Raw genomic sequence first — 22,654 nt, forward strand, 5'->3', positions numbered from 1 at the left:
TCGGTCTCACGGTTATATACTAACCGTCACACCCCTAATTATAATGTTTGCCTATTACTAATAATATAAATGCAGTCATTATAATACTTTTTGTATACATTAATTCCTTTGTTTAATCATTCCATTTGATTATTAGACAGAATTTTATCCGTATTAGACAGAAATGTTAATGACAACGACGATCAAGAGGGAGAATGTGAGCACTGTGTGCTTAGGTGCTGCCATTCACAGCATTGTCCAATAAAAGTCCTGCCTCGAACACATCGGCCAAGCAGACAATACTTATCGACGGATACCGATATTTGCAAAATGCCAAATATCGGCCGATATATCAGCCTTGGCAATATATCGGTCAACCACTTATGTGGACCGTTTGGTATTATGCTTTCTCAGTACAAATTCGACAGCATTAAAATCTGGGCATGTTCCTGTTGCCGGAAACATAATCTTAAATGTAAAGATGTTCACACTGACATTGGCTGAAAGTCATTGTCCATCTTCTACACTGGAAATAAAAAAAAATGTTTTCACTCAGAAATTGATAGTAAATAGAGCAATTAATTGAAAAGAAACAGCAAGTAACATTGAATTAAGCATTAAAGTCTGAAAAAGAAAGACTAAAGTAGTGTTTCTTTGTAAAAGTAGTCCAATACTTTCCAACAAAATGTTTGTCATCTGCAGTGCTTCTATGCAGCTTTTCCTTTTTGCTGCTGCCATTCCTCTCTCAGGCATCCATTTTATCTGGCAGTTATGAGGAATGCATGTCGCCACTCTCGCTCAACTCAGAGGCCTTTCCTCTTCCCCTCCAGCCTCCCACAGGTCCGTAAACAATACTGGGCATGAGCCCAAGCTAACCAGCTGCATGGAGGAGACCAAATGAGGCAGGATGGAGGATGGGCAGACACGACCAAGCCATGTTGAAAGAATGGGGCTCAAAACACCTGCTGTGCAGAAGCCTGTCCACCATCCAACCACATTTTCAGTGCATGAAGGTGTACTGCAAGAAAATTTTCAGTAGATTGTTGTAGTAGTTGTCTTGTTTTATGTTGGTATAATTTTGTTTTATTCCAACTTGATCTCACACAATTCATACATATTTTACGAGGTGGCTAATTCATACGAATTCTAATGACTTAAACGAACAAATTCATATGATTTGAACTAAATCTTATGTATTTTAGGAGTTGCACAATTCACATGAATTTGTACAAATAATGTATTCCTAACCCCACTCCTAAACCTACCCGTCACTGGGGACAAGACAAATCATACAAAATCGTACAAATTAGCCCCCTTGTAAAATGTGTATGAATTGGTAATGCATTTTTATGCTTTAGCTGTTGTTTCACATCTTGCGGCATGAGCATTGAATTTGACATGACTTAAAAATCACTATGTTCAATTAAATTTTACACTCAGTCTAGTCTTTTGTGTAGATCTAGTTCCCTTTTTTTCATTTGTGTAGTTGCATCTTTTATTGTGATGAAAAACAAATTTACCTTGTCCAGGTCAGTAAAGAATTTTCCTTTACTTCCATAGAGCTGTTCAACAATGTCTGTTTTTAAAGCACAGGCCTTCAACTTTAAAAGTATTTATCTTGCCATCAAATTCAGAGAACCAAAAGGACATATGAAGGCATCCTGATGGACAACATACTGTTTTAGTGCTTGAAATAAGCTTAAGCTCAGTTGATCAGCGTGGGTCATCTGTTATCTTTGGAAAGCACAGAAGCAGTTAAGTAAAGCTGACAGATTACTGCCTCAGAGCCCCAGTCCAGCTGCTATCAGAGCAGAGCAGTTGAATTCAGCCCTGGTTTGGTTTAACTGACTCTTTGCTTCATGTTTTTGTGCAGGGCAGTTTCACACTAAAGTCTGTTTGACATCAGAGCTGGGGTTTTGGTCTGTGTGAAAGCTGTTTAGCGTAATGTGTAGATGGGAACCTTTGATACTCACCCAATTTTGGAAAACACTGAAAAAAAACACTTGAGCTACCAATTGGTACCAGATTCTGTGGGGAAAAATGGTCATAGGGAGTATATTTTATAACCTTTTTTTAATATATTATTAGGACTGAAGTTATTTGAACTTGAGATTTTATATATATATACACTAGGGGTGTAACGGTTCACAAAATTCACGGTTCGGTTCGATACGATACACTGATGTCACGGTTCGGTTCGGTTCGATACGTTTTAGATACAGCAAAATGTAAAAACATCTCAACTTTTCAGAATGCCGCAAGCGCACCGCGGGTCATGTGACAAGAACTAACCAATCAGCTTCATCCTTTCCCGTAACAACGTTGAGAGCTCAGCCAAGATGAAGGATCAGCTGATCATAGTTGTATATGGATTGCAATTTTGAAATAAATTTAGTAGCAGAGCTACTGCAAGCGATTTTTAGAGCTGCAAATCCATTTATCCTTCGCTGAAATTTCCGCGTCTCATGGAGAGAGCACGTCATTGTTGCTTAGCAAAGACAGACGCCTCATGAGCGCTTCTGCCCGAGCGCTTTGGAAAGGAGGAGAAAGACGCGCTTAGCGTTTTCCATGCGTTTTTAGGCACGATATGTGAACGGCCCCTAAGGCGCTCGCTCACTCAGCACGCGCTGAAGGCTCGTTGCAAAATGTCGAATGCCTTTAACAGACCAGAAATATAAGATCCTAAAATAACCAACAGGTCTGGTGTTTGGGTTGGATTCCCTGTAAGCTATAGTTTCTAAATGCTGCAGGGATAGTTTGCTGCGTGCATGTTTCTCCTTTTTTTCGTCTTTTCCCAGATAGTACTGACGCATATATCCCAGATATTCCCGCTGGTGTTTTTTTTTTTTTTTTTTTTATTCCCGCTGGTGTACCCTGTCATGTTGCAGATGCGACATACCGTTGTTTTTTTATCCACCACTCTCTTGCCATCACCATTATAGCTTAAAGGGAATCCAAAGTGCACCCAAACACCAGACCTGTTGGTTATTGGAGGATCTTCTCATTTCTAGTCTGTTAAACGCATTGGCTATTTTGCAACGAGCCTTCAGCGCGTACTGAGTGAGCGAGCGCCTGCTGAGTAGCCTAACATAAACATATAAGATGGTGTTTTTTTCTTCTTCGGGAGTGTCAGGGGCGTTGCCTGTTACGTTGTTTGGGTTATTGGGCTACCTTGTTGAACGCATATCATTATATTTCTCTCTCTCTCTCTCTCTTTTTTTTTTTTTTCAAATATAATTAATTACTCCAACGAACCGTTCGGTATACATAATGCGTACCGCGTACCGAACCGAAAGCGTCGTACCGAACGGTTCAATACGAATACGCGTATCGTTACACCCCTAATATACACACACACAGACATTTAATGAACTTTATTACTATTTAATTCTGCTTTGTCAATACTGTCCAGAAATCATGAATTTTTTTTATTTTTTCTAAATGTTGCAACGCAGCTGGTATAGACACAAACATTGACTAGATTGGCCACGATCAGCTCCGGTGGTCATATCAGAGCTGTAACGTGCTGCAGAATCGCATATTTAAAGGGGACATATGATGCGATTTCATGTTTTCCTTTCTCTTTGGAGTGTTACAAGCTGTTTGTGAATACATAAGATCCCTAAAGTTGCAAAGACTAAAGTCTCAAACCCAAAGAGATATTCTCTATAAAAGTTAGTTTAAACGTTATGTTTATGTGTAAGGTCATGACAGCCACTGTAGCCTATGAATAGCCTATATTTCAGCAACAAATAGAAATGTTGTCATTTAGAAGTTAAATTAAAAACTGTGTTTTGTGCAATTCACTTTGTATATTTTTTTTTTTTTTTTTTTTTAGTTGAATGTTAATTATTACATTTAAAAATAAATAGTAATTAGATTTTTGTTTGCACACCTTTTAATGTTAAAAGGTCCCTTCTGTACTGAAATCATATCGAACCATGACGACAAAACTGAGCTACATACTGAACATTGAAATTTATGTACTATTAAATCCTAATGTCCTTTTGCAAGGGGGTTTATTGTATTTTATGGGCATCAAAGCATTTGAAAACCACTCATCTAGCATATATTTCATGTTGAAATGAAAGCAGTCTGACGTTTTGTGCAGAAACAGACCACAGTCATGTGTAATTTAACTATTTATGTCTTATTGTTTGTCTTCAAGTAGCTTTTATTCTTCGTATTGATTCTTTTTCAAACTCAAGTTTGGAGCAAAGTAATTGAACCAGGTGGGAAAACGGCTTGAGATCTTCAATTCGAGCTACATAGCTTTCCAGTTGAGATTGATGGGTCAAGGACGTTACAGATCCCATCATGCATGCGTGCTGATTGCCTGTTTATTAGGCTCCATCGATTCCATCTCACTGTTACACCCCCAGGCATTGCTATCATTCTCAGATTGATTCTCGCTGTTTTGTGTTTGGAGTCATGAAAGGCAATTGTTTTATTCCCCCCTATTATTTTTTTCTAGGGATGTCTTCTGGGAATGCAGATTCTGTCCTAATAGCAACAGGCGAATAAGCCAGACATCAGGCTTTTTCTCTGCCTACGAAAACGTCTTCATGGTTTATAAAAATCACTTCCATATTTGCAGCTCTATTGGAAGGCTAAGCATCAGTGTACTGGATACAGGGGAGGGGCGATTATTGTTTTTTAATTAGGCAAGAATAAATCTCTGCTTTTGTGGTTTTGATGTATTTAGGCTCCCTGCTTTTGGATCTCTAGCAGTGCTGGTTATTAAGCCAAAAGCTGTAAACAGGGATGCAGAAACACCGTTTTCTGTTACTTGGAAGGGTGATGATATAATATTATCTCATTGTTTGTAAAGAAGTCGACGAGGGACATGAGGATGATTCTCTTTTTAGACCCTGTTTGTTTAGTGCATCTCCACAGACGGCTGAATATTAAGCTGTTTCATCTGGCAACTGCTGTAAAGTTTCGTCTCATCTCCTGTGGCCGCTTCGCTTTTTCCTGGCTTAGCGAAGTTATTTGTTTCTCTGTGAGTGAAATAGAGTTGAGCTTTGAACTCTTAAGTATGCATGGCTTCTGCTTGCTTTTGCATTCTTCAGGCCTGAGTGTACTTCCACTCTTGCGGAACTGGCTCGTAGTTTGGCCTCTGGTGGGTGAATGTAGCCAGTGTGGACTCTTGATCGCATTGTAAGGGTTTTATGAGATCTGATAACCTTTTGAAAAAGAGAGTTTATCAGTTACAGTTTTATCTTTATTTTTATAAGTTGAATTGCTTTTAGACTTGGTGACAGACTGCCAGACTGAACTAATACACTTGTATTAGTTCATCGTTTTCTTATTGCATTTAATACAATATCAAGGATCTAACTCAAACAGTATTGACTATGCTCATTTCTATGTATTTTTACATTTTGATTACCTTTTCTTATCATCCAATGCTTGCTTAAAATGTCTTTGTTGGGGTCATTGGACGCCCATTTTCCACAAGTTTATATTATTATTTAGGTTCTTAATGAAAAGTCTATAACATGCTTTGGTTAAAATTTTGCAATGGTAAAACTACACCAATTTTACCTTGCCAAAAACAGCTCTTTTCACCGCAACCCATTTTGTTCATTTCCTTCCAAGACCTTCTAAATGACGACTGCTATGTTCATTATCATATTCAACAACAGAACACCTCAATCTCTTAGGAGCTGTTCTTGTTTACATCTGCTCCAGCGTCGAAACGATGGCGGACTGATGACAACTCACTCAGGGTGGGTCTATGGTTAAACACCAGTGTCAATCAACAATTGTGGGAGGGGCCTTAGCCTGTGTGATGTCACACAGCCAAGCACCTGAGAATGGCTTGATTTGAGAAATGGGTAATTATTTATGGCTATTAAAAAATAAATACTGGGTGGATTTTCATCATTATTGGGTCGATGTGTACACACACTGCCAACACACATTTATGTTCAACCAACATGTAAAAGTAAATTTTGCATCCCATGACCCCTTTAAATCCCTAATTATTTTTTAACACATAATATATTCAGAAGATTTTAAAACATATTTGCTTTTCATGCTTTCAGACATAATGTTGTTAAACTTAAATTCACTTATTATAGTTTTTATTTATATTGTTTCATTTTATTTAAATAGTTAATAATAATTGTATTTCTTAATTCAGCTTTTAATTATATTATTTTTCATTTTTATGCTTACATTTTGTTTTACACATAATGTAAAAATGTTATGTAGAATTAAATATCAGCCATTATTGCTTTGTGATTTATGGAATAATGATTTATGCATTTAAATCATTCAGTAGTTGTCAATATTCAACCCTAACAGTTTTGGAAATTATGGAATTACTGGTCAATATCCCTGCTTTACCAATATTGTGTACAATATTTTCATAGATTTCTTCAGTTTCATTTGTTAATCTTAATTGCTGTCATTTAATCATTATAAATAATTTTTTTTTTCAGATCTTAGTGCTCAACCACTACTTAGAATTACAGAGTTTAGGTAACATATATTCAGTCTTCCTCACATTGCAACTCATTTTCATGTCAACCATTCATTTAACACTAAGGCACTGTCTGACCAGAACACAAGGCTACCAACCACAGTTTGCTTTCTTTCATGGGAAATAGATATCTATTTGAAATCGATATCAGATGAACTTATACAAAAAAAGGTATCATTTAAAGATTTAATAACATGAAAACATGATAAACTTTAACAAATCCAGTGATTAATCTTTCCTCAGAAGTCGAACTGTTTCCAAATGTACTGAAAAATACACTGTGTACCACTAACAATCAGATTAAAGCTTATAAGATCAGGAAAGTACATTCCAGGTTTATAAGTATAAATGCTTTAGACGCTCAGCAAATGGACTGTGGGCGGCCCGTGGGTGTGCCGCCTGCTAAAGACTAAGCTCTTTATCATCATTTTAAGAGTTTCAGGGTATTTTCTTCATGTTGCTTTCACTTCTTCTATCTTGTTTTAGGCTATGTTGGTGTTTTGCAAGAGTATTAAAAGCATCTGTGCTTAACAAAAATGACTGACGTTTGGGCAAGATTTATAAATCACATTGAATTCTCATCTCAGGAAAAGATTAAGATGAAGAACTCGATTTTTCTATTCCATTTAAGGGTCTTTTTTTCCTACCCTTCTCTGAATACACATGACAGTTGTTTTCTGCCAAAGATCTGCTGGCAATAGAGCCAGTTTGTGGCACTTGGCATCAAAACCACTTCTTTTTTTTTTTCATTTACATTCTAAAGGCTCATGTGTCAGTATCAGTGGTCTGTGCGATGTGCTCCTCATTATTGGTCACTATTAAAAGTCATGAATGTGCTCACTGATGTACAGCAGAGCACGTCCAGATACTGCGAGGTAATCACTTGATGAATGTGGTACGGTGGATATTAGGGCTGTTAGTATATTTGAACGGCCTGTAGTGTGTTTGAGCATGTCTGTGTGTTTTCTGGGAATGCTGACAGCTGGATGTTTGCTCGTCTGTTGTGTCAGCGCACCATATACTACTCTGGCAAGTCAGGCATAATCATAAATCAGCAGGCGGTCGAGATGACATGAGCTTCTCTCACTGGTGTGATGTTTCATGCAGGAGGTAAAAACAGTCGTGGAGCTTCTGAACCTGTTATCATCTCAATCACAAGCGATAACAGGTCATTAGGCACAATTCAAACACGCTTTACATTTTTTCACATGATCCTCCTCGTAATGAGGGTCCTCCATTTAGATCAGGCTTGGGAACCGTTTTAACAGTAAGTTCAATCACCATTGATACGGTATAACACATAAGGCCTTATATTTAGAAAGTACATTAACATTAGAAAGTTTAAGGTTCTGTTGTTTTGTTTTGCTTTTAAAAGAAGTCACATTGAACAAGATTGCTCAAAATGTTTGTGACCCTGGACAACAAAACCAGTCTTTTTTTCAGCTGTTCATTGATCTATTGTTTGCTATGATAGGACAATATTTAGCCGAGATACAAATATTTGAAAATTTGGAATCTGAAGGTGCAAAAAAATAGCCTTGTAAGTTATCCAAAGTTCTTAGCAATGCTGATTACTAATCAAAACTCATTGTTTGTAAAGTTTTATATCAAAGATTTGATATATTTACAGTAGGAAATGTACAAAATATCTACATGGAACATGATCTTTACTTAATTTCCTAATGATTTTTGGCATAAAAAAATAAAATAAACAAGAAAATAAAAAAATAAAATATAACAGATTTTTTTCTTGCTAAAAAAGTTTGTTTCTTAAAAAAAACTCTTCTGACTCCAAATCTTTAAAAATACTTTCCCATCCGCATTAAAGCAAGACTATTGTAAATGTAAGTGGCACTACATTTCCCAAATAAACATTTACTTTTGTAGCCCACTGCAGTGCGCATCAGTTTTTGGTTTGCACTGTGATTTCTTCCTCATATTTGGTGACTTCATGTGAGGAATATTTCACATGGAGTCCTGGAGGAAAACACGTGATGGCGGATCTTTTCTCTAGTAGGCGGTTTGTATACTTTCGACTTGAATCATGTAATTTTTTATTCACATGTGATGTTGGATTTACTCACAAAAGCCTCTCATTTACTGTATAGCACCTGTTAATTTTGGACCCTGACTTCAGCATTTCTAAAGTAAACAACTAAATATAATTACAATCATGTAATATTCCCCTCTCAGTCTCGATTTTGGTTTGTGCACCAGTGTTTACTCTTCCACGTGCCAGTGGTGGCACACACACCCTGATGTTGATGAACCCTGGTTATAAATACATACAGTCATCTTTTTTTTTTTCCTTTCCGGTGTATTTTTTCATTGCATAGAAGTGCAACACGCTTTCTTTTTTTATTTAGAAGGAAATATATGTATGACCCTATACCACAAAAGCAGTCATGAGGGTAAATTATTTTTAATTGAAATTTATACAGTGGGGAAAATGTTTTTTCTTTCCCTGTTGATTTTGTAAGTGGACAAACTTAAAGGGTCTGTAATTTTTATGGTAGGTTTATTTTAATGTATAGAGACAGAATACCAACCAATAAATCCAGAAAAAAAAAAAAGATTTTTGTTACAGTGAGTGAATTAATTATTTGATCCCCTACCAAAACATGACTTGGTACATGCAGAAACCCTTGTTTGCAAGCACAGAAGTAAGATGTTTTTTTTTTGTTTTTTTTTTGTAGTTGGTCATCAGGTTTGCACACATCTCAGGAGGGATTTTGATCCACTCTCATTCCTTAAGGTTTCTTGGCTGTCGTTTGGCAACTCAAAGTTTTAGCTCCCTCCACAGATATTACATGGGATTCAGGTCTGGAGTCTGGCTAGGACACTCCATGCTTTCTTGAGCCAATCCATTGTTGCCTTGGTGGTATGTTTCGGGTCATTGTCCTCCTCACCAAGCTTCTTGCTGATGGTCTTGTAGCCCATTCAAGCCTTGTGCAGATCTACAATTTTGTCTCTGACATCCTTTGACAGCTCTTTGGTCTTGCCCATGGTGGTGGGCAGGGATGGAAATCAACTTTTTTGTCCACTGGCCACTGTGGCTGGTGGATTTCAAAATGTTTTCTGAAAACATTTCAGAAACATTTCAGGAATAAACTTCTAAAATGAAGTTTAAATGCAGTTTCAAACGGCTCTAAACGATCTCAGCTGAGGAAGAAGGGTCTTATCTAGTTAAATGATCAGTTGTTTTCTTACATTTTTTTTTTTTTTACAATTTTAATTACTTTTTAACCTCAAACCTTGATCTTGTCTAGCTCTGTCCTACAAAAGTGCATTCTGGTTTCATGACAGTACATGACAGGGTATGTCAAAAAAACTCTAATTTCTAAATCATCATAAAACGTCCTACATCACTGTTTTACCTTCTTTCCATGTTCACTTTGTTAACACCGAGTCGGTATTTCTGCAGTGATGTAGGACGACTTTGAAGTTGGAGGAGAAATTGAGATGGAAGTTTTGACATACCCTAACTGTTTCGAATGGGACTGCACAGAGTACGCATTCGCAATACAGAGCTACGCAAAATTTGTATCTGAGGTTAGAAAATATATACATTTTTATTTATTTATTGGTTTCACTAGATAAGACCCTTCTTTGGTTGGGATCCTTTAGAGCCATTTGAAGCTGCATTGAAACTGCATTTTGGAAGTTCAAACTCATGAGCATCAAAGAAGACTGAAATAAGAAAGAAATTTGCAGAGAGAGTGCATTATCTGTAAATTTTTGTTCTTGAAGTGAACTACTCCTTTAAGTAGGTGACAGACAGTGTTGTGGGTAACGCGTTACAAAGTAACGCGTTAGAGTACTCTAATTACTTTTTTCCTGAAATTTGTAACTTAACGCGTTAGTTTCGTGCGTAAGTAATCAGTAACTTAGTTATTTTTTTAAAAAAAGTAATCCGTTATTTTAAGGAAAGGAAAATCCCGACTGCAGTCTGCTTTTTGTCAGACAGTAGTCCTAGGTCTACTGTGCCACCTGCGGATGTACAGTATCAGCGGAGCCGAAGCTCTGTGATCGTAAAGTCAATGGCTGTGATGCGTCTGTGCCCTGCGCCTGACCCTGTGTGTGTGTGGGGTTTTTTTTTTTTTTCGAACTCCCGGCAAGATAGCAGAGAGGACAGCGTTTGGTTTATGGAAGTACGCACATTATTTTCAATTTGTCAACGAAAAAGAAAAGAACATAACGGTAAAATGCACGCTCTGCTTTGGTGAAAAGCTTCTGTCGCCAAAAATTCTACCTCAAATTTAACGCAACGTTTTAATCACTACTTTGAAGAGTAAATGTAAGAGGACTGTGTTAAAGCGAATTTAGGCTTGTGACTGTGAGTGACACTTTAATAATAATTAGTTCGGCTATTAAGCGATTTGTCATTTGCCTGTGTGGCAGTGAAGGATTTAATTCGGTTTGTTATCATTTTTGTTTGACAGGCAGCTGTTAATTTCTGTTAGATCATTGGCTGGCTGGTTGTTCATCATTTTTAAATGGATTTAAATCTGCAAGCCTGTTTAAGGTTGTGTTTACAAGTAAGCATACTTGGTTACGTTAGGTGCGAATTTTGATTAATAATATGTTCTGTGATAATAAATAAATAAAACGCCATGTGGAATAGCCGATTGCTGACTGTCTTTCCTGTTATTGTTATCCTGCTGTGTTAATTTAGTCGGATGACTGACGTTATTCATTGTCGGGAGTCACGACTTCTATGTGCATTTAAAGGGGCCGGGGGCTATGTCTGTCGTGTGTGAGCCGCTGCAAACGTCTTTTAATTTTTGGTAACGCATGAGTACTCTAACGCGTTACTTTTATGAATAGGTAACGCTGTATCATAACTGATTACTTTTAATTGATGGTAACGTTGTAACCTAACTAACTACTTTCCAAAGTAACTATACCCAACACTGGTGACAGATCCCTCATAGGAAAATACCATGATGGCCACCAAGTGAACTTTTTCTGCCATGTGAACCAGCATGCCCTATTCATACTGGACTATTTCTGTCTGTTTTCTTGGCTGGTGTCCATCATGGCCCCTGGATGCAGGTAGGGTCAATTAGAGCGCCTGACCGCCCAGCTACAGGCTCTTAATTGAATAAACAAGCCTGTGTTCACTCGGTGAGATGATGTGGTGTCATTGAGCATGCTGTGTGGGCCCTGTTTCCCTGGAGTGAGGCTTAAGTAGCTCAAAACATCACTGACTCTTAATGAGCTCCACTGTCCAGCAGGGTGCAGGTCAGGACCTCTCTGTAACAGCCTTCATAAAATAGTCCACCTTAAGGGCATGTGCAGATATTCTCCAGAAAATATTTTCTGTCAGAGATCAACCAGCCCTTATTTTCCTTGTTTTTGTCTCTTTCTTGCTGTTTTTTTCTTCAGATGGAGTCTCCGGTCTCCACCCCAGCCCCACCGCCGCTTCACCTCCTCGCCTCTATGGGAAACAGTGACATCGCCTCACCTTGTGAGCAGCTAATGGTGCGAACGCGCTCGGTGGCTGTCAACACATCTGATGTGGCCCTGTCCACTGAGCCAGAGTGCCTGGGACCCTGTGAGCCGGGCACCAGTGTCAACCTGGAGGGCATTGTGTGGCAAGAAACTGAGGACGGTAAGAAAATATACTGCGGTAAGAGCTTGTGATATAAGCTGAGGTTACAGATGTTCAGCAGACAGACTTTTGATTGAACCTGTGAAAAAAGTCTGGCCAATGGCCAATGTGGTTACGAGGAAGAGGCATTCTGATTGACACGTAAAACAGCCAAGCCAGGGATAATAAATAAATAATACATTCCTACATAGTGGCCATGATTGGTTGTAAAGAAAATGTAATACAATTGTATAGATTTCAATAGATCTGAATTTGTGTCCATCCAGAAATATTACATTTTAAGACTTAACTTGAAATACTGCATTTATGCTCATAGATATCTAGTTCACTCCAACAAATTTCTGGAAACTAACTTGCCACAGTGATTTGTTGTTCCTCAGAGCTCATTGTATCAACACAGAAACAGAGTTTCCAAGCGGAATGATGAAAAACAAGTCAATCATATTTTGTAGGCATACAAGCAAGTAACTTTGTTTGGGTGGATAAAAAGGAGATCCAAACATGAAAAAAACTGATTTGGGTCAAAGATCCAATTGTTAACTCCCCATTTTAATTAATTAGTAAAAAAAAAAAAATCTAAGCAATAAAGGAACCAATTAAGAGAAGCAGAAAATGATTTTTGTTTCCTGAATCAAAATGCTATTCACAGAATTATATGTTTAAAGTGTCCTATCTGTCAACCTCCAGCAAGTTTTTCTGATAGAAGAACAACACAGTTACTGAGATGGTCCAGTTTAAAGTCCTGGGGAAACAAAAACTGTTTTGAGTCCGTGTTTGGAACATGATGGGTTCAGGAGTCTGTCTGTTTTGCTAAGCCATCTACTTAGTTCACATTACTGGTCATTATTCAAGTGAAATTGTTTTGCTATTTATTCAAAGAACTGTCAAGTGCCAATAGTGATCACCTAATAAAAACAGTTACTCACACTTGTGTTGCGACATTACTGCCAGATCCAATATAGTCGGCACAACATCGTCTTTTAGTTTCAATCTTTCTGAAATCCTGCGTCAAATTGTGCCTCGTTTGTAAATGGTAAAATTAAGTAAACCGTTAAATGAAGCAAACCAAGGACCAAGTTCTTACTGACAGGGTCTAGATCTTCATTAAAAATGAAGTTCATTCACTCTTTCCTTGCATTTGGATCAGAAATAAGGCAAAGACTTTGTTTTTCCACAGTTTGGCCCTGCACAGCATCAGGTCTTCAGAGACATCTTTATCACTTGGTTTCTGTGTAAACCTGTGCCTTCGTCTCTCTTGAGCCCCTTTCACACTGCACATCGGACCCGGCATATTGCCGGGAACCACGTCCCGGGATTGATTCTGGCATTGAACCAGGTTTGGGGACCTAGTAACATTGCCGGGTTCAACCCAGGATGAGCGCTGTGTGAACAAAAGCCAGATCTAATGCCGTGTCGAAGTGATGACGCACTTATCGCGCGACTCTTTTACCTGCTGTTTTGAAGGAAGATCAATGTTCGCGTCAAAAAAATATGTGCAAACTGTAATGAAGCAGAAATCAATTAGTTCCTCACTTTCAGCGCTGACGTCGAGATAGTTTGCTTGCTTCAGTGTAAGTATAACATACCTAACATTTTCGACTCGTACATTACACGTCACACCCTGATGTCACGTGTCGTTACAGGATCTTCAAGGGTTGTTTGTGAAAGCACGCACATATCCCGGGTAATCACTGGCAGTGTGAAAGTGCAAAATCTTGCGACCCGGGAACAATTGCCGGAACACTTTACCCGTGTATTTGCCGGAATGGCAGTGTGAAAGGGGCTTTGGAAACACGCAAATTGGAGGGCGGGGCTAAACAGACAGTGATGTAGAAGTTGGCATTGATCATCTTCTGCGGAGTTGGTCTTAAGCCATAATTTTACATTATGGAGTTGTAAATTCCACAACCTGTTGTTTAGCAGACTGGCTTCAAAATAATGTTTTTAGATTTATGAGAAAGTTTGGCGTTCTAAAACTTACAGGATGTTTTTAGTGTAATAGCCTCTTATATGTGAAAAGATAAATGAAATGTTCGTTTCTCAGTTCATGACCCCTTTTAAATAGCATGCCACGTAAAAGTGTTCTTATCTACTACAAATATTTATTTTTAAATTCATATATTTATAATGCATACATGTATACACAAAAGCATTATAAAGCACCAACACATTTTCGTGGACACATTTCAAGTGTTCTGAAGCTGTTCCATAGTTCAGTGTGTGGTACAGATTAATATTGAAGTCATTAAATTCAAGTTCACATAAACTCTAATTTCCACTGCGGTTGTCTGTCATCCTCGCTTCAGCAATCAAACTGTGTTTTGTTCGGTTACTACAGTCAAAACGATGAAACTCTCTTCAAGAGCGCACAGTAACTGTTCAAAGAAAAGGCTCAACAAACTAATGCACAGATTTAATACACTACGTATCAATATATCTTCCCTTTGTACTAGTGATGTCTGGATCGGGAACTAATCGTTGGATTTAATCGTTCTTCTTAGTGAACCGGTTGAACCAGTTCACCAAATCGGACTGAATCGTTTTAACGGTCCCCAGTAAGCATTAATCCACAAATTACTGCGTAATTTAGAGATTAAAATATTAATTTGTTTCTTTCAAACTTTTCCCACTTTTCCTTGCCTTGAGTCATTCCAGTAACTTTGTGGGGCCATCTGCATCTTTGGAATCAGCCACTTTATATCCTCTATCATGCAGATGTTCCTCCACTTCTTTCGCTTCATTGTACATTTTTTTATTCCATTATCCCAGTGGACCATCATCTTAGTAAATGGGGTCTGAAAGAGTATCCCCGCTTCTTTCAGGATTGTCTTGGCTTTAACATACGACTTTCGTTGCTGAACCACAGCCAAAGGGTAATCATGAACGAAGAAAACTCTTCACTCTTTGAGTGTGATTATGTTCTTCTTCACCCTTCGGGGTTTGATCTGCTTTAGGCTTTGGTGCCAGAGCCCTGTGGGCCTGCTGAATTTGACAGTCTGTGTCAATGTTGAGTTCCTTCTGGATGAGTTCTTTAACAAACTGAATAACAGACTCCTTCTCTGCATCCTCTGGCACTCCAAAAATGTGCAAGTTATTCCTTCTGGACCACCACTCGTGGTCAGTCAGTTATTCCATCATCTTTTTGTGTTCTTGTATTAAATCCTGTAGTAGGCCCAGTACTGACGCTCCCTATTCGCATAGTACACAGTTTGCTTAGGGCACCAACTGCTGGGAGGCACCATCCCAGTTGCTCAAAAAAAAGAAAAAAAACTTTTGCTCTACACTAATATTAACATATACATAAATATAAATCTAAGCATTAATATATTATATGTATGTATTTTATAATGAACGCAGTATTAGCACACGTGACATGCCATTCAGCATCAATGCCTGCTCTCACCTCATGTTTGCGGCTGAATACAAATGATCATCATAATTAATGGACAACTAGGCTATATCAGAGAAAAAATATCAGCGCAGTCTGGCGCAGAGAAAAAAAAAATTATACAAAAGGCCAAGATGACACCCGAGCATCACTTTCAGGTAATTACATTCATAATCCTGTGATACATTTTTGACTGTTGACGTTAGTAATGTGTTTTAATGTCAGTAATAATTTCACCACCACCAACAACGCATCTGACTTAATATTTTAGATTTAAAATGTGTTATATAAAAACAATTAGACAATAATGATTAGTAAATAATAAGCATATGGTTTCATTGAATAACACCGTTAAAATACATAATGTAGCTAATACGAAAAAAAAACAATTTGCATTAAATGCCTGCAAATGGCACCCAAGGCCTGATAATTGCTGTTGTTACACTTACAGGATGATCAGATCCTTGTTTAAAATTGACCAAACATTGAATTCAAATGTCCACTTAATTTTACATTTTTGGTCACCCAATTGCATTAGGAATGCCTCAGCCTCTTTAAATATTTCAACAAAAAAACATGTGGACATCACAGCCCGTACCAAAATTATCCATGGGTTTATTATAGTGAAACTGCTTAATTTTATTTTGTGTGATTTCTGAATGCTTGAGACTATAAAATTAAATCATAACCATAGGTAACTGCCTAGAGCTACAATTGTAATTTATAAATAACACAATTTATTAACTTTTTTTTATTAAAGCTTTATTTTAACCCCTAATAATAGTTTTTTTTTTTTTTTGGAAGGAGGGGGCACAACAAAACTATTCTGCTTAGGGCACCCATTTGGCCAGCAGCGGCCCTGAGTAGGCCATTGGTCTTAGAGCTCCATCACTCCATTTCCTCAACATTAGACAGAGTAGCCTCAACCTTTGCATTTTGTTCCTTTATTTCTTGTGTTGTTAGTGCCTTTTTTATTTATGTCCTCCTTAATTTCCTCTAATTTACATCTTAAATTCATCTTTAAATGTTTTGAGCTCCACTTTCAACTCGCTCTATCTGCTTACTTGCACAGTTTAAACCTGCGTGTAGTCTGTAGTTTTCTGATCGCCATCTTCTACTCCTTGTATGTTATCTGTCTCTGTTCGATTACAGTATTTGCCTTGCTCTTCGGGGTTTCTTTTAGCTTTAGATTTTGTCCCTCCGCTCCTCTCTGAGCACACATAAATTACCAATGAGTATAAATTGAGTTTAGCAGAGCTTTAAAACGGACTTGAGGGAGCTCGCAGCTTAACCTGCCATGTTGCTTCGCTGCCCAACCAAAAGTCTAGTTATGATTCATTTTTAAATAAAGTAATGATTAATTTATAATTAAGTTAAAATGTGATTTGTTTAAACTTTAAATTACAAATGCAATAAATATTGTATTTACATAAATAATCTTGCTTGTTCAAGAGTAATTATAAGAGCAGTCCTTACAGTACACAATTACCAAAATGATTTGCTCCTGTCCTCATTTACATATTAGTATCTTGCTGATTTGAATCAATAAAGTACATCTATCCTATATATCTTAGCTGAAAACACCTCCTCCTAATGATTTCAGGCCCTTTGTTCTGTTAACAGCTTCTTAACCAGAGCAGTAACATGGTGCCTTACGCTTGCAGATTAATTTCTTCTAACTGATTTGTCCAGATTCTGTTTGATTTATTATTTATTTATTTATTTTAATCCTAGTTAATCATAGCCCACTGGAGAAATGTCAGTGTGTTTTGCTCTCCACATCCTCTGTCTTGATTGTTGAGCACGAAAAGGAAAAATGTCCCTCAAATCCCTAAATGAGAGCATATCCATGCTATGGGTAGGCAGTTGAGTATGTACCGCCCACACTTTGCCTGCTGCCATCCTCCCAGTGCCGCCATATAAAGGGCTGCCTCATCAACATTCAGAGCACATTGGCTGTCTAAGTGTTTTCTATTCCTCTTGCCATGGGCACAGTGTGTCTGATTCACCCTGCTCCTCTGTGGCCACTCGTGTGTGTGTGTGTGTGTCTGACATGGAGAGGGAATGTAGTTGAAGGGTCAAGAAGGAAAGTAAAACAAGACCGTTCATGTGGCCATTCATAGCCTTGCCCAACCAGTGCCACACTTCCACAAGATCAGCTCAATATTTATGCAGGATGGCTCCCAAACACAGGGCTCCAATCATCTGCTCCTACACAGGGAACCATTGGTGTGCAGGTGTTTTCTTCACCCTCTCTCACACTTTTTTGGATGGTTCCACTGGTGTGCATCTCTCCTTTTGATCGGTTATTTTTTCTCATCGGGGTGTATGGACAGATCTGTATCATGGTGACACTTTGTGTGGGTGGAAAGTAGAGCAGCTAGATCCCGTGGCAGGGAACACATCTCTCTACCACTTTGAGATGTCTTTCCACTGTGTTGCACTCTCTTAAAGACATTGCAGACAGTCCACCCACACTTCCTAAATCCTATGGCTGCTAATGTGTTATGTTTATTTTGGTTTTGAATCTCTATGGCAATGATCTGCCTTACTGCAGAGTTCAGATCCAACTCTAATCAAATCACATCTGATGATGAAGGTTTTGAAGTTTGTTAAAAGTTATAAATGTGATAAGAGTTGATGTAAATATCTATTGCTTTGTTCAAGTACTCAGAGTTGGGAAGTCGTAATTACGACAACAGGTGTTTTCTAATAACTGATAACTAATTCTAATAACTAATTTCTGATGTGCCTTTTCTGCATAAAATTCAACAAGAATCTTTTTTTAAATCCAGAAAAAGATGAATTAATAAACATCAGGTGTGTTTTTGCTTCATTTTTATTAAATGTATGAACGTGCTGCAAATTTAACATATTCCCTTATGGTTGTTCAATACAGTGGTATTTGGTATATGCCAGTTAGTTTTATTTTAAATGGAAAAACAAATTTATTTGTAACAAATTCGCCATTAATACAGATGCTGCATCCATTGCATCCAACATGTTTGCTAACTGACATGACTCGAAAGTTGGGAACGCAGGGCTTAAAACATTTTTTACAAATTTTTGTAAATGTACAAATTTGTGGTCACAATCACATGCATTCAATTCTTAAATGCGATCTTTCCAGCTTTACTTGAAGGATTGAGGACTCAGTTGGCTTGTTTGGAATCATTACAGTGGCTGCCAGTACATTTCTTATTTTGGATCGTCCTTATTTAGCGCACCTAATTTAACTCATTAACTTGTTAGAAGACTGCTCTAAGATCCAAAGTGGTTAGAAATGAGACACCTAAAATATGCAGAGCTGCTGGCCTATATCTAGAATCCCCACAATACTGCCATGCTATTTATCTATCACTAATCATAGTGTGTGTAGCCTGTAAGACAGTTCAAACAATAATCCTACAGCAATACATTGATTTTCCAGCTTTGTTCAAAACCTGTTTTCTATGTAGGCAATAGGCAGACATGTTCATCTCTAACTCAATTGAACTGAAGATTGCAAGGTTGTATTTCTATAGCATATTATGAATCTGTAATAAAATCGGACAACAATGGGATCATAGATTTATCTTCTCTAGCTCATCACATGGCTTTCAAGTTGGCGTGTGCTGGATTAAATAAACTATCAAAGACAATTGCCGGGACTTCAATTTATGTAGCAGCTGTACTATGTTATCTCCTATTCATTGGTCTCTGAGTGATCAGTCTCCTCCTTGTACCATTTCTGGTTTGAATTTATCATGGTTCTAAGCGAAGGACCCAGTAACCTAAAAACAAACAAGCAAAAACAACAAAAATGATTGTGCATGTTTTATTGCACTAAGTAATCATTACTTTCATGTAATTAATAAAATACTTTACCGTTCCCAAGACACAATCCTCCATTTTAGATGAAATTCATTGCATTGCATAATTTGTTGCCTCCATTAAAGATGCATTAGAATTTGGCCAAAAGCAAGGCATCTTGTAGGGAGCATAATTTAGAGTTGCATTTGTGTCAGGAGTGCACCTAGTAAAACAACAAATGTTGCCTAGGAAGCTCGCTGAGCTTTAGAACACAGCATCCATCTTCCATGACTTATTGCAGATGAAGTTGTTGCTGAGTCGCAGTGTCCTCTCACGACTTCCTCAAATCAGCAGTGAGGTGCTTTATTTCAGCCAAAGCCCAGTGTGGAAATCTTATCTAGTGTACTGCAACCTTTTATTTGCGGATGGACATATTGACTTGCTCATGTTTCAGCCCAGTCCGTGAATCTCAGAATGGTAGGAGGTTAAGGGCAGACAGCTCTCAGTTCATGATGAAACAGTCAGAGGCAGATTGAAGCAATATTTCTAGGCATCACTCTGACACAAATCCCCTCTGCAGGACGCTGGAAGCAGTCCAGGGTCGTGTTGGTGTGGCATCTACTCTCACAAGCCGTTCATGCTGATGCCTCCAAATGTCAGCCCTAAATCTTCTGAAAGTTTATTGCTCTTGAAGTAGAGCCCAGAAAGCCCTCACCCACAGACTATGAAGAGCTTGATGCCAGCAAACACAGTCGTGCCAAACAGCAAGGCTCATATGCCAGTATCCTGATTCAACCCTCTTTCCAGGGCCACCTCAACAAGCTATTGGATCAATGTGTTGTTTTATTGCCTGAATTAGCTGTTGGTTTTAAGGTGCCATAGAATGCAAAAATCACTTTTATAAGGTGTTTGAACACAGTTGTGTTCTGAATTGCTTCTGAAAGAGGGATCGATACCAATGCTTCATGTGCAAACGTCCAGACAAAGTAAGCATCACGTCGCATATTTTGTTTTCCAAAAGAGCTTGTGGGCTCTCTTTAAGGTTAATGTTGCTAAAGCTACCATTTTTTCTGCCTATTTTTACTAATGCTGCCTTCACATTAGGGCTGAGCGATATATCGTTATCGTATCTATATCTAGATATGAACCTTCAAGATATTAATATCGAAAAAAGCAACGATATAGACGATATAGATTTCCCCTCTCCGCGCTCGCCCTACATACAACTCTGGCAGTCACAACAAACATCAGTTTTACGAGTGCCCTTGAATGCACCACTAAAGCCAGAGCGCACACACTACCAGGGACGTGGGAACTATATTGTGAGAGGGGGGTGGCGTTTCCATGGTGGCACGTCATTGCTTGTCACGTGACACACTGCAGCAGCAACAGCGCTGAATGAATGATGATCTGCTTTTATATCATTTTTCCTTTTTTATTCAGAATATTCACAAATGTGTTATTTATGGCATGAAATATCTGATATTCCGAATACATGCAAGTGGAAGTATATTGTTGTTTAAACACCTTTATAACGATCGCATTTGTTGAGCTGTTTGCACGACCTCTTCGTCTGGCGCAAATGATTTCAATGTAAAGATGCGTTTACGCGCGTCTGGAGGTCTCGCGGCGCAGTAGACGAGTTATGAGTTATGAAAAGGACCATTGCAAGCTGAGAGCGACCGGCTTTTGTGGTGGAAATTGGCAGTAATACCCTCACCTTATGCATCTGTACCCGAGTGTCCCTGGGACATCAGTGCGGTCGGAGCGTGTCTTCTCAACAGCTGGACATATAGTGAATAAAAAACGCTCTGCTTTGGACTCCGAAAATGTTGATCGACTTGTTTTCCTGTCCAATGAATTTGTAATGGCCTTATTTTGCGCCTTTTTGCGCATTACAATATGCCTACCTAGTGTCGGTTACGTTCAATAAAAAAACACACATGGCCTGTTCTCAAGTCCATTTAAAGTTTCATTTTTTGAACAGTTTTTTTAAATGGATTGAATCATTGTTAAAAAATAATCTTGGAGATTTTTGAATTGCCTAAATCATAAGTAAAGCCTGCAGTGATGTTTTTCTTTTGTTATGGCAGCCGTCCCCTCTGCATATTTTTTCGAGAATGTTGCACTTCTGTTGCTATTTGTTATTCTTCACGAAAGTTCATGCCAATAAATAAGAAATATTGCTGACTTGCGTTTCCAGCGCTCTCTTTACGTTCGTCCGTTATTTGACGTTGAAAAAGGAAACAATCGATTCAATGAACACCTTATGTCTTAAAAATCGAAAATGATTTTTCACAAAAGTGACAGCACTAGCTCTGAGCGCGCCTGTCTCTGGCCACCCGCCCCCCCAGCCCCCCCTGTTCCAACGTCTATGCACACTGTACAGAGACAGCGGATACATTAGAAAGAAAGAAATGAGTGCGGGAGATAATGCGGCCGGTGGCGGTGCAGAATCTGACTTGGTGCCAAAGCATAAATCATCTTCCATAATTTGGAAGTATTTTGGATTCAGAAAAGATGATGTAAACCAGAGTGACATGTTGTGCAGGTCGTACTTAGCAAAAGAACACGTAGTCATATCCTATCGCTATCGAGATATCTGGCATGAAAATCGAGATATGAAATTTTGTCCATATCGTTCAGCCCTACAACACATGCTACTAGACTTATCGTAAATAGGAATGTGGTAGTTAAGAATTGCATGTGAAAGCTATGTGAGGATCAGTAACACGCCCACCATCAGTTAAACGAGAGGCGGGAGCACCAGCTCATTTTCATTTAAAAGAGACAAACACAATTGGGCTCATACCCTAAAAGTGGGAATTCCAGCAAGCTATAAAAAATGATCTGTGTGGTAATTTGAAATAGAACTTCACATTCACACTCTGGGGACATCAGAGAACAATTTAAAATTTTGTGGCAATGAATTCAATGGCACCTTTAAAGGACAACATAGTTGATTTCATCATTACCTTTGCTCTTTGAATTTGTGTACTTTGCTATTCTTGGATTTCGGTCAATATGTCAATAAAGAGGTCAATAAAGTGCATCTTAATTCAATCAAACCTGCCTCCTGATGATTTCAGACTCGTGTTCTTTTAAAGAACCCATGTAATCTTAGGACAAGTGCCGTTTTTTTTTTTTTGTTTTTTTTCTCGTGTGCTGATGTATTTCTTATTGAAATTGAATGTTTGTGGATGGAAACTCCCTTGTTTTTAAAATATCACCAGGCTTTAGTTATGTAACATCAGCCATGAACCATCATATTTTCATAATGAACCATATGTTATATTTGCAATTGTTTTATCCTTACTTGATGGGGGGGGGGGGGGGGACTTAAACCAGCCTAAGATATTTTTCTGGTCTAAGTTGGGTTAAGCTGGTCTCC

The 22,654-nt window shown here is 38.2% G+C and overlaps 1 protein-coding gene across 3 annotated transcripts in view; it reads left to right on the forward strand.

Annotated features, from left to right (window-relative positions):
• The window catches only part of znf609b (zinc finger protein 609b), a 59,748-nt gene that overhangs the window by 27,600 nt on the left and 9,494 nt on the right, over nucleotides 1-22,654 (forward strand). For all 3 annotated transcript variants that reach the window (XM_052560975.1, XM_052560976.1, XM_052560977.1), the window contains one exon: nucleotides 11,858-12,083. In XM_052560975.1, coding sequence (XP_052416935.1) covers nucleotides 11,858-12,083 — 226 coding nt within the window. The remainder of the gene's footprint in view (nucleotides 1-11,857; nucleotides 12,084-22,654) is intronic.

The sequence above is a fragment of the Carassius gibelio genome, chromosome B7 (genome assembly GCF_023724105.1).
Source record: "Carassius gibelio isolate Cgi1373 ecotype wild population from Czech Republic chromosome B7, carGib1.2-hapl.c, whole genome shotgun sequence".
Lineage (NCBI taxonomy): Eukaryota > Metazoa > Chordata > Actinopteri > Cypriniformes > Cyprinidae > Carassius > Carassius gibelio.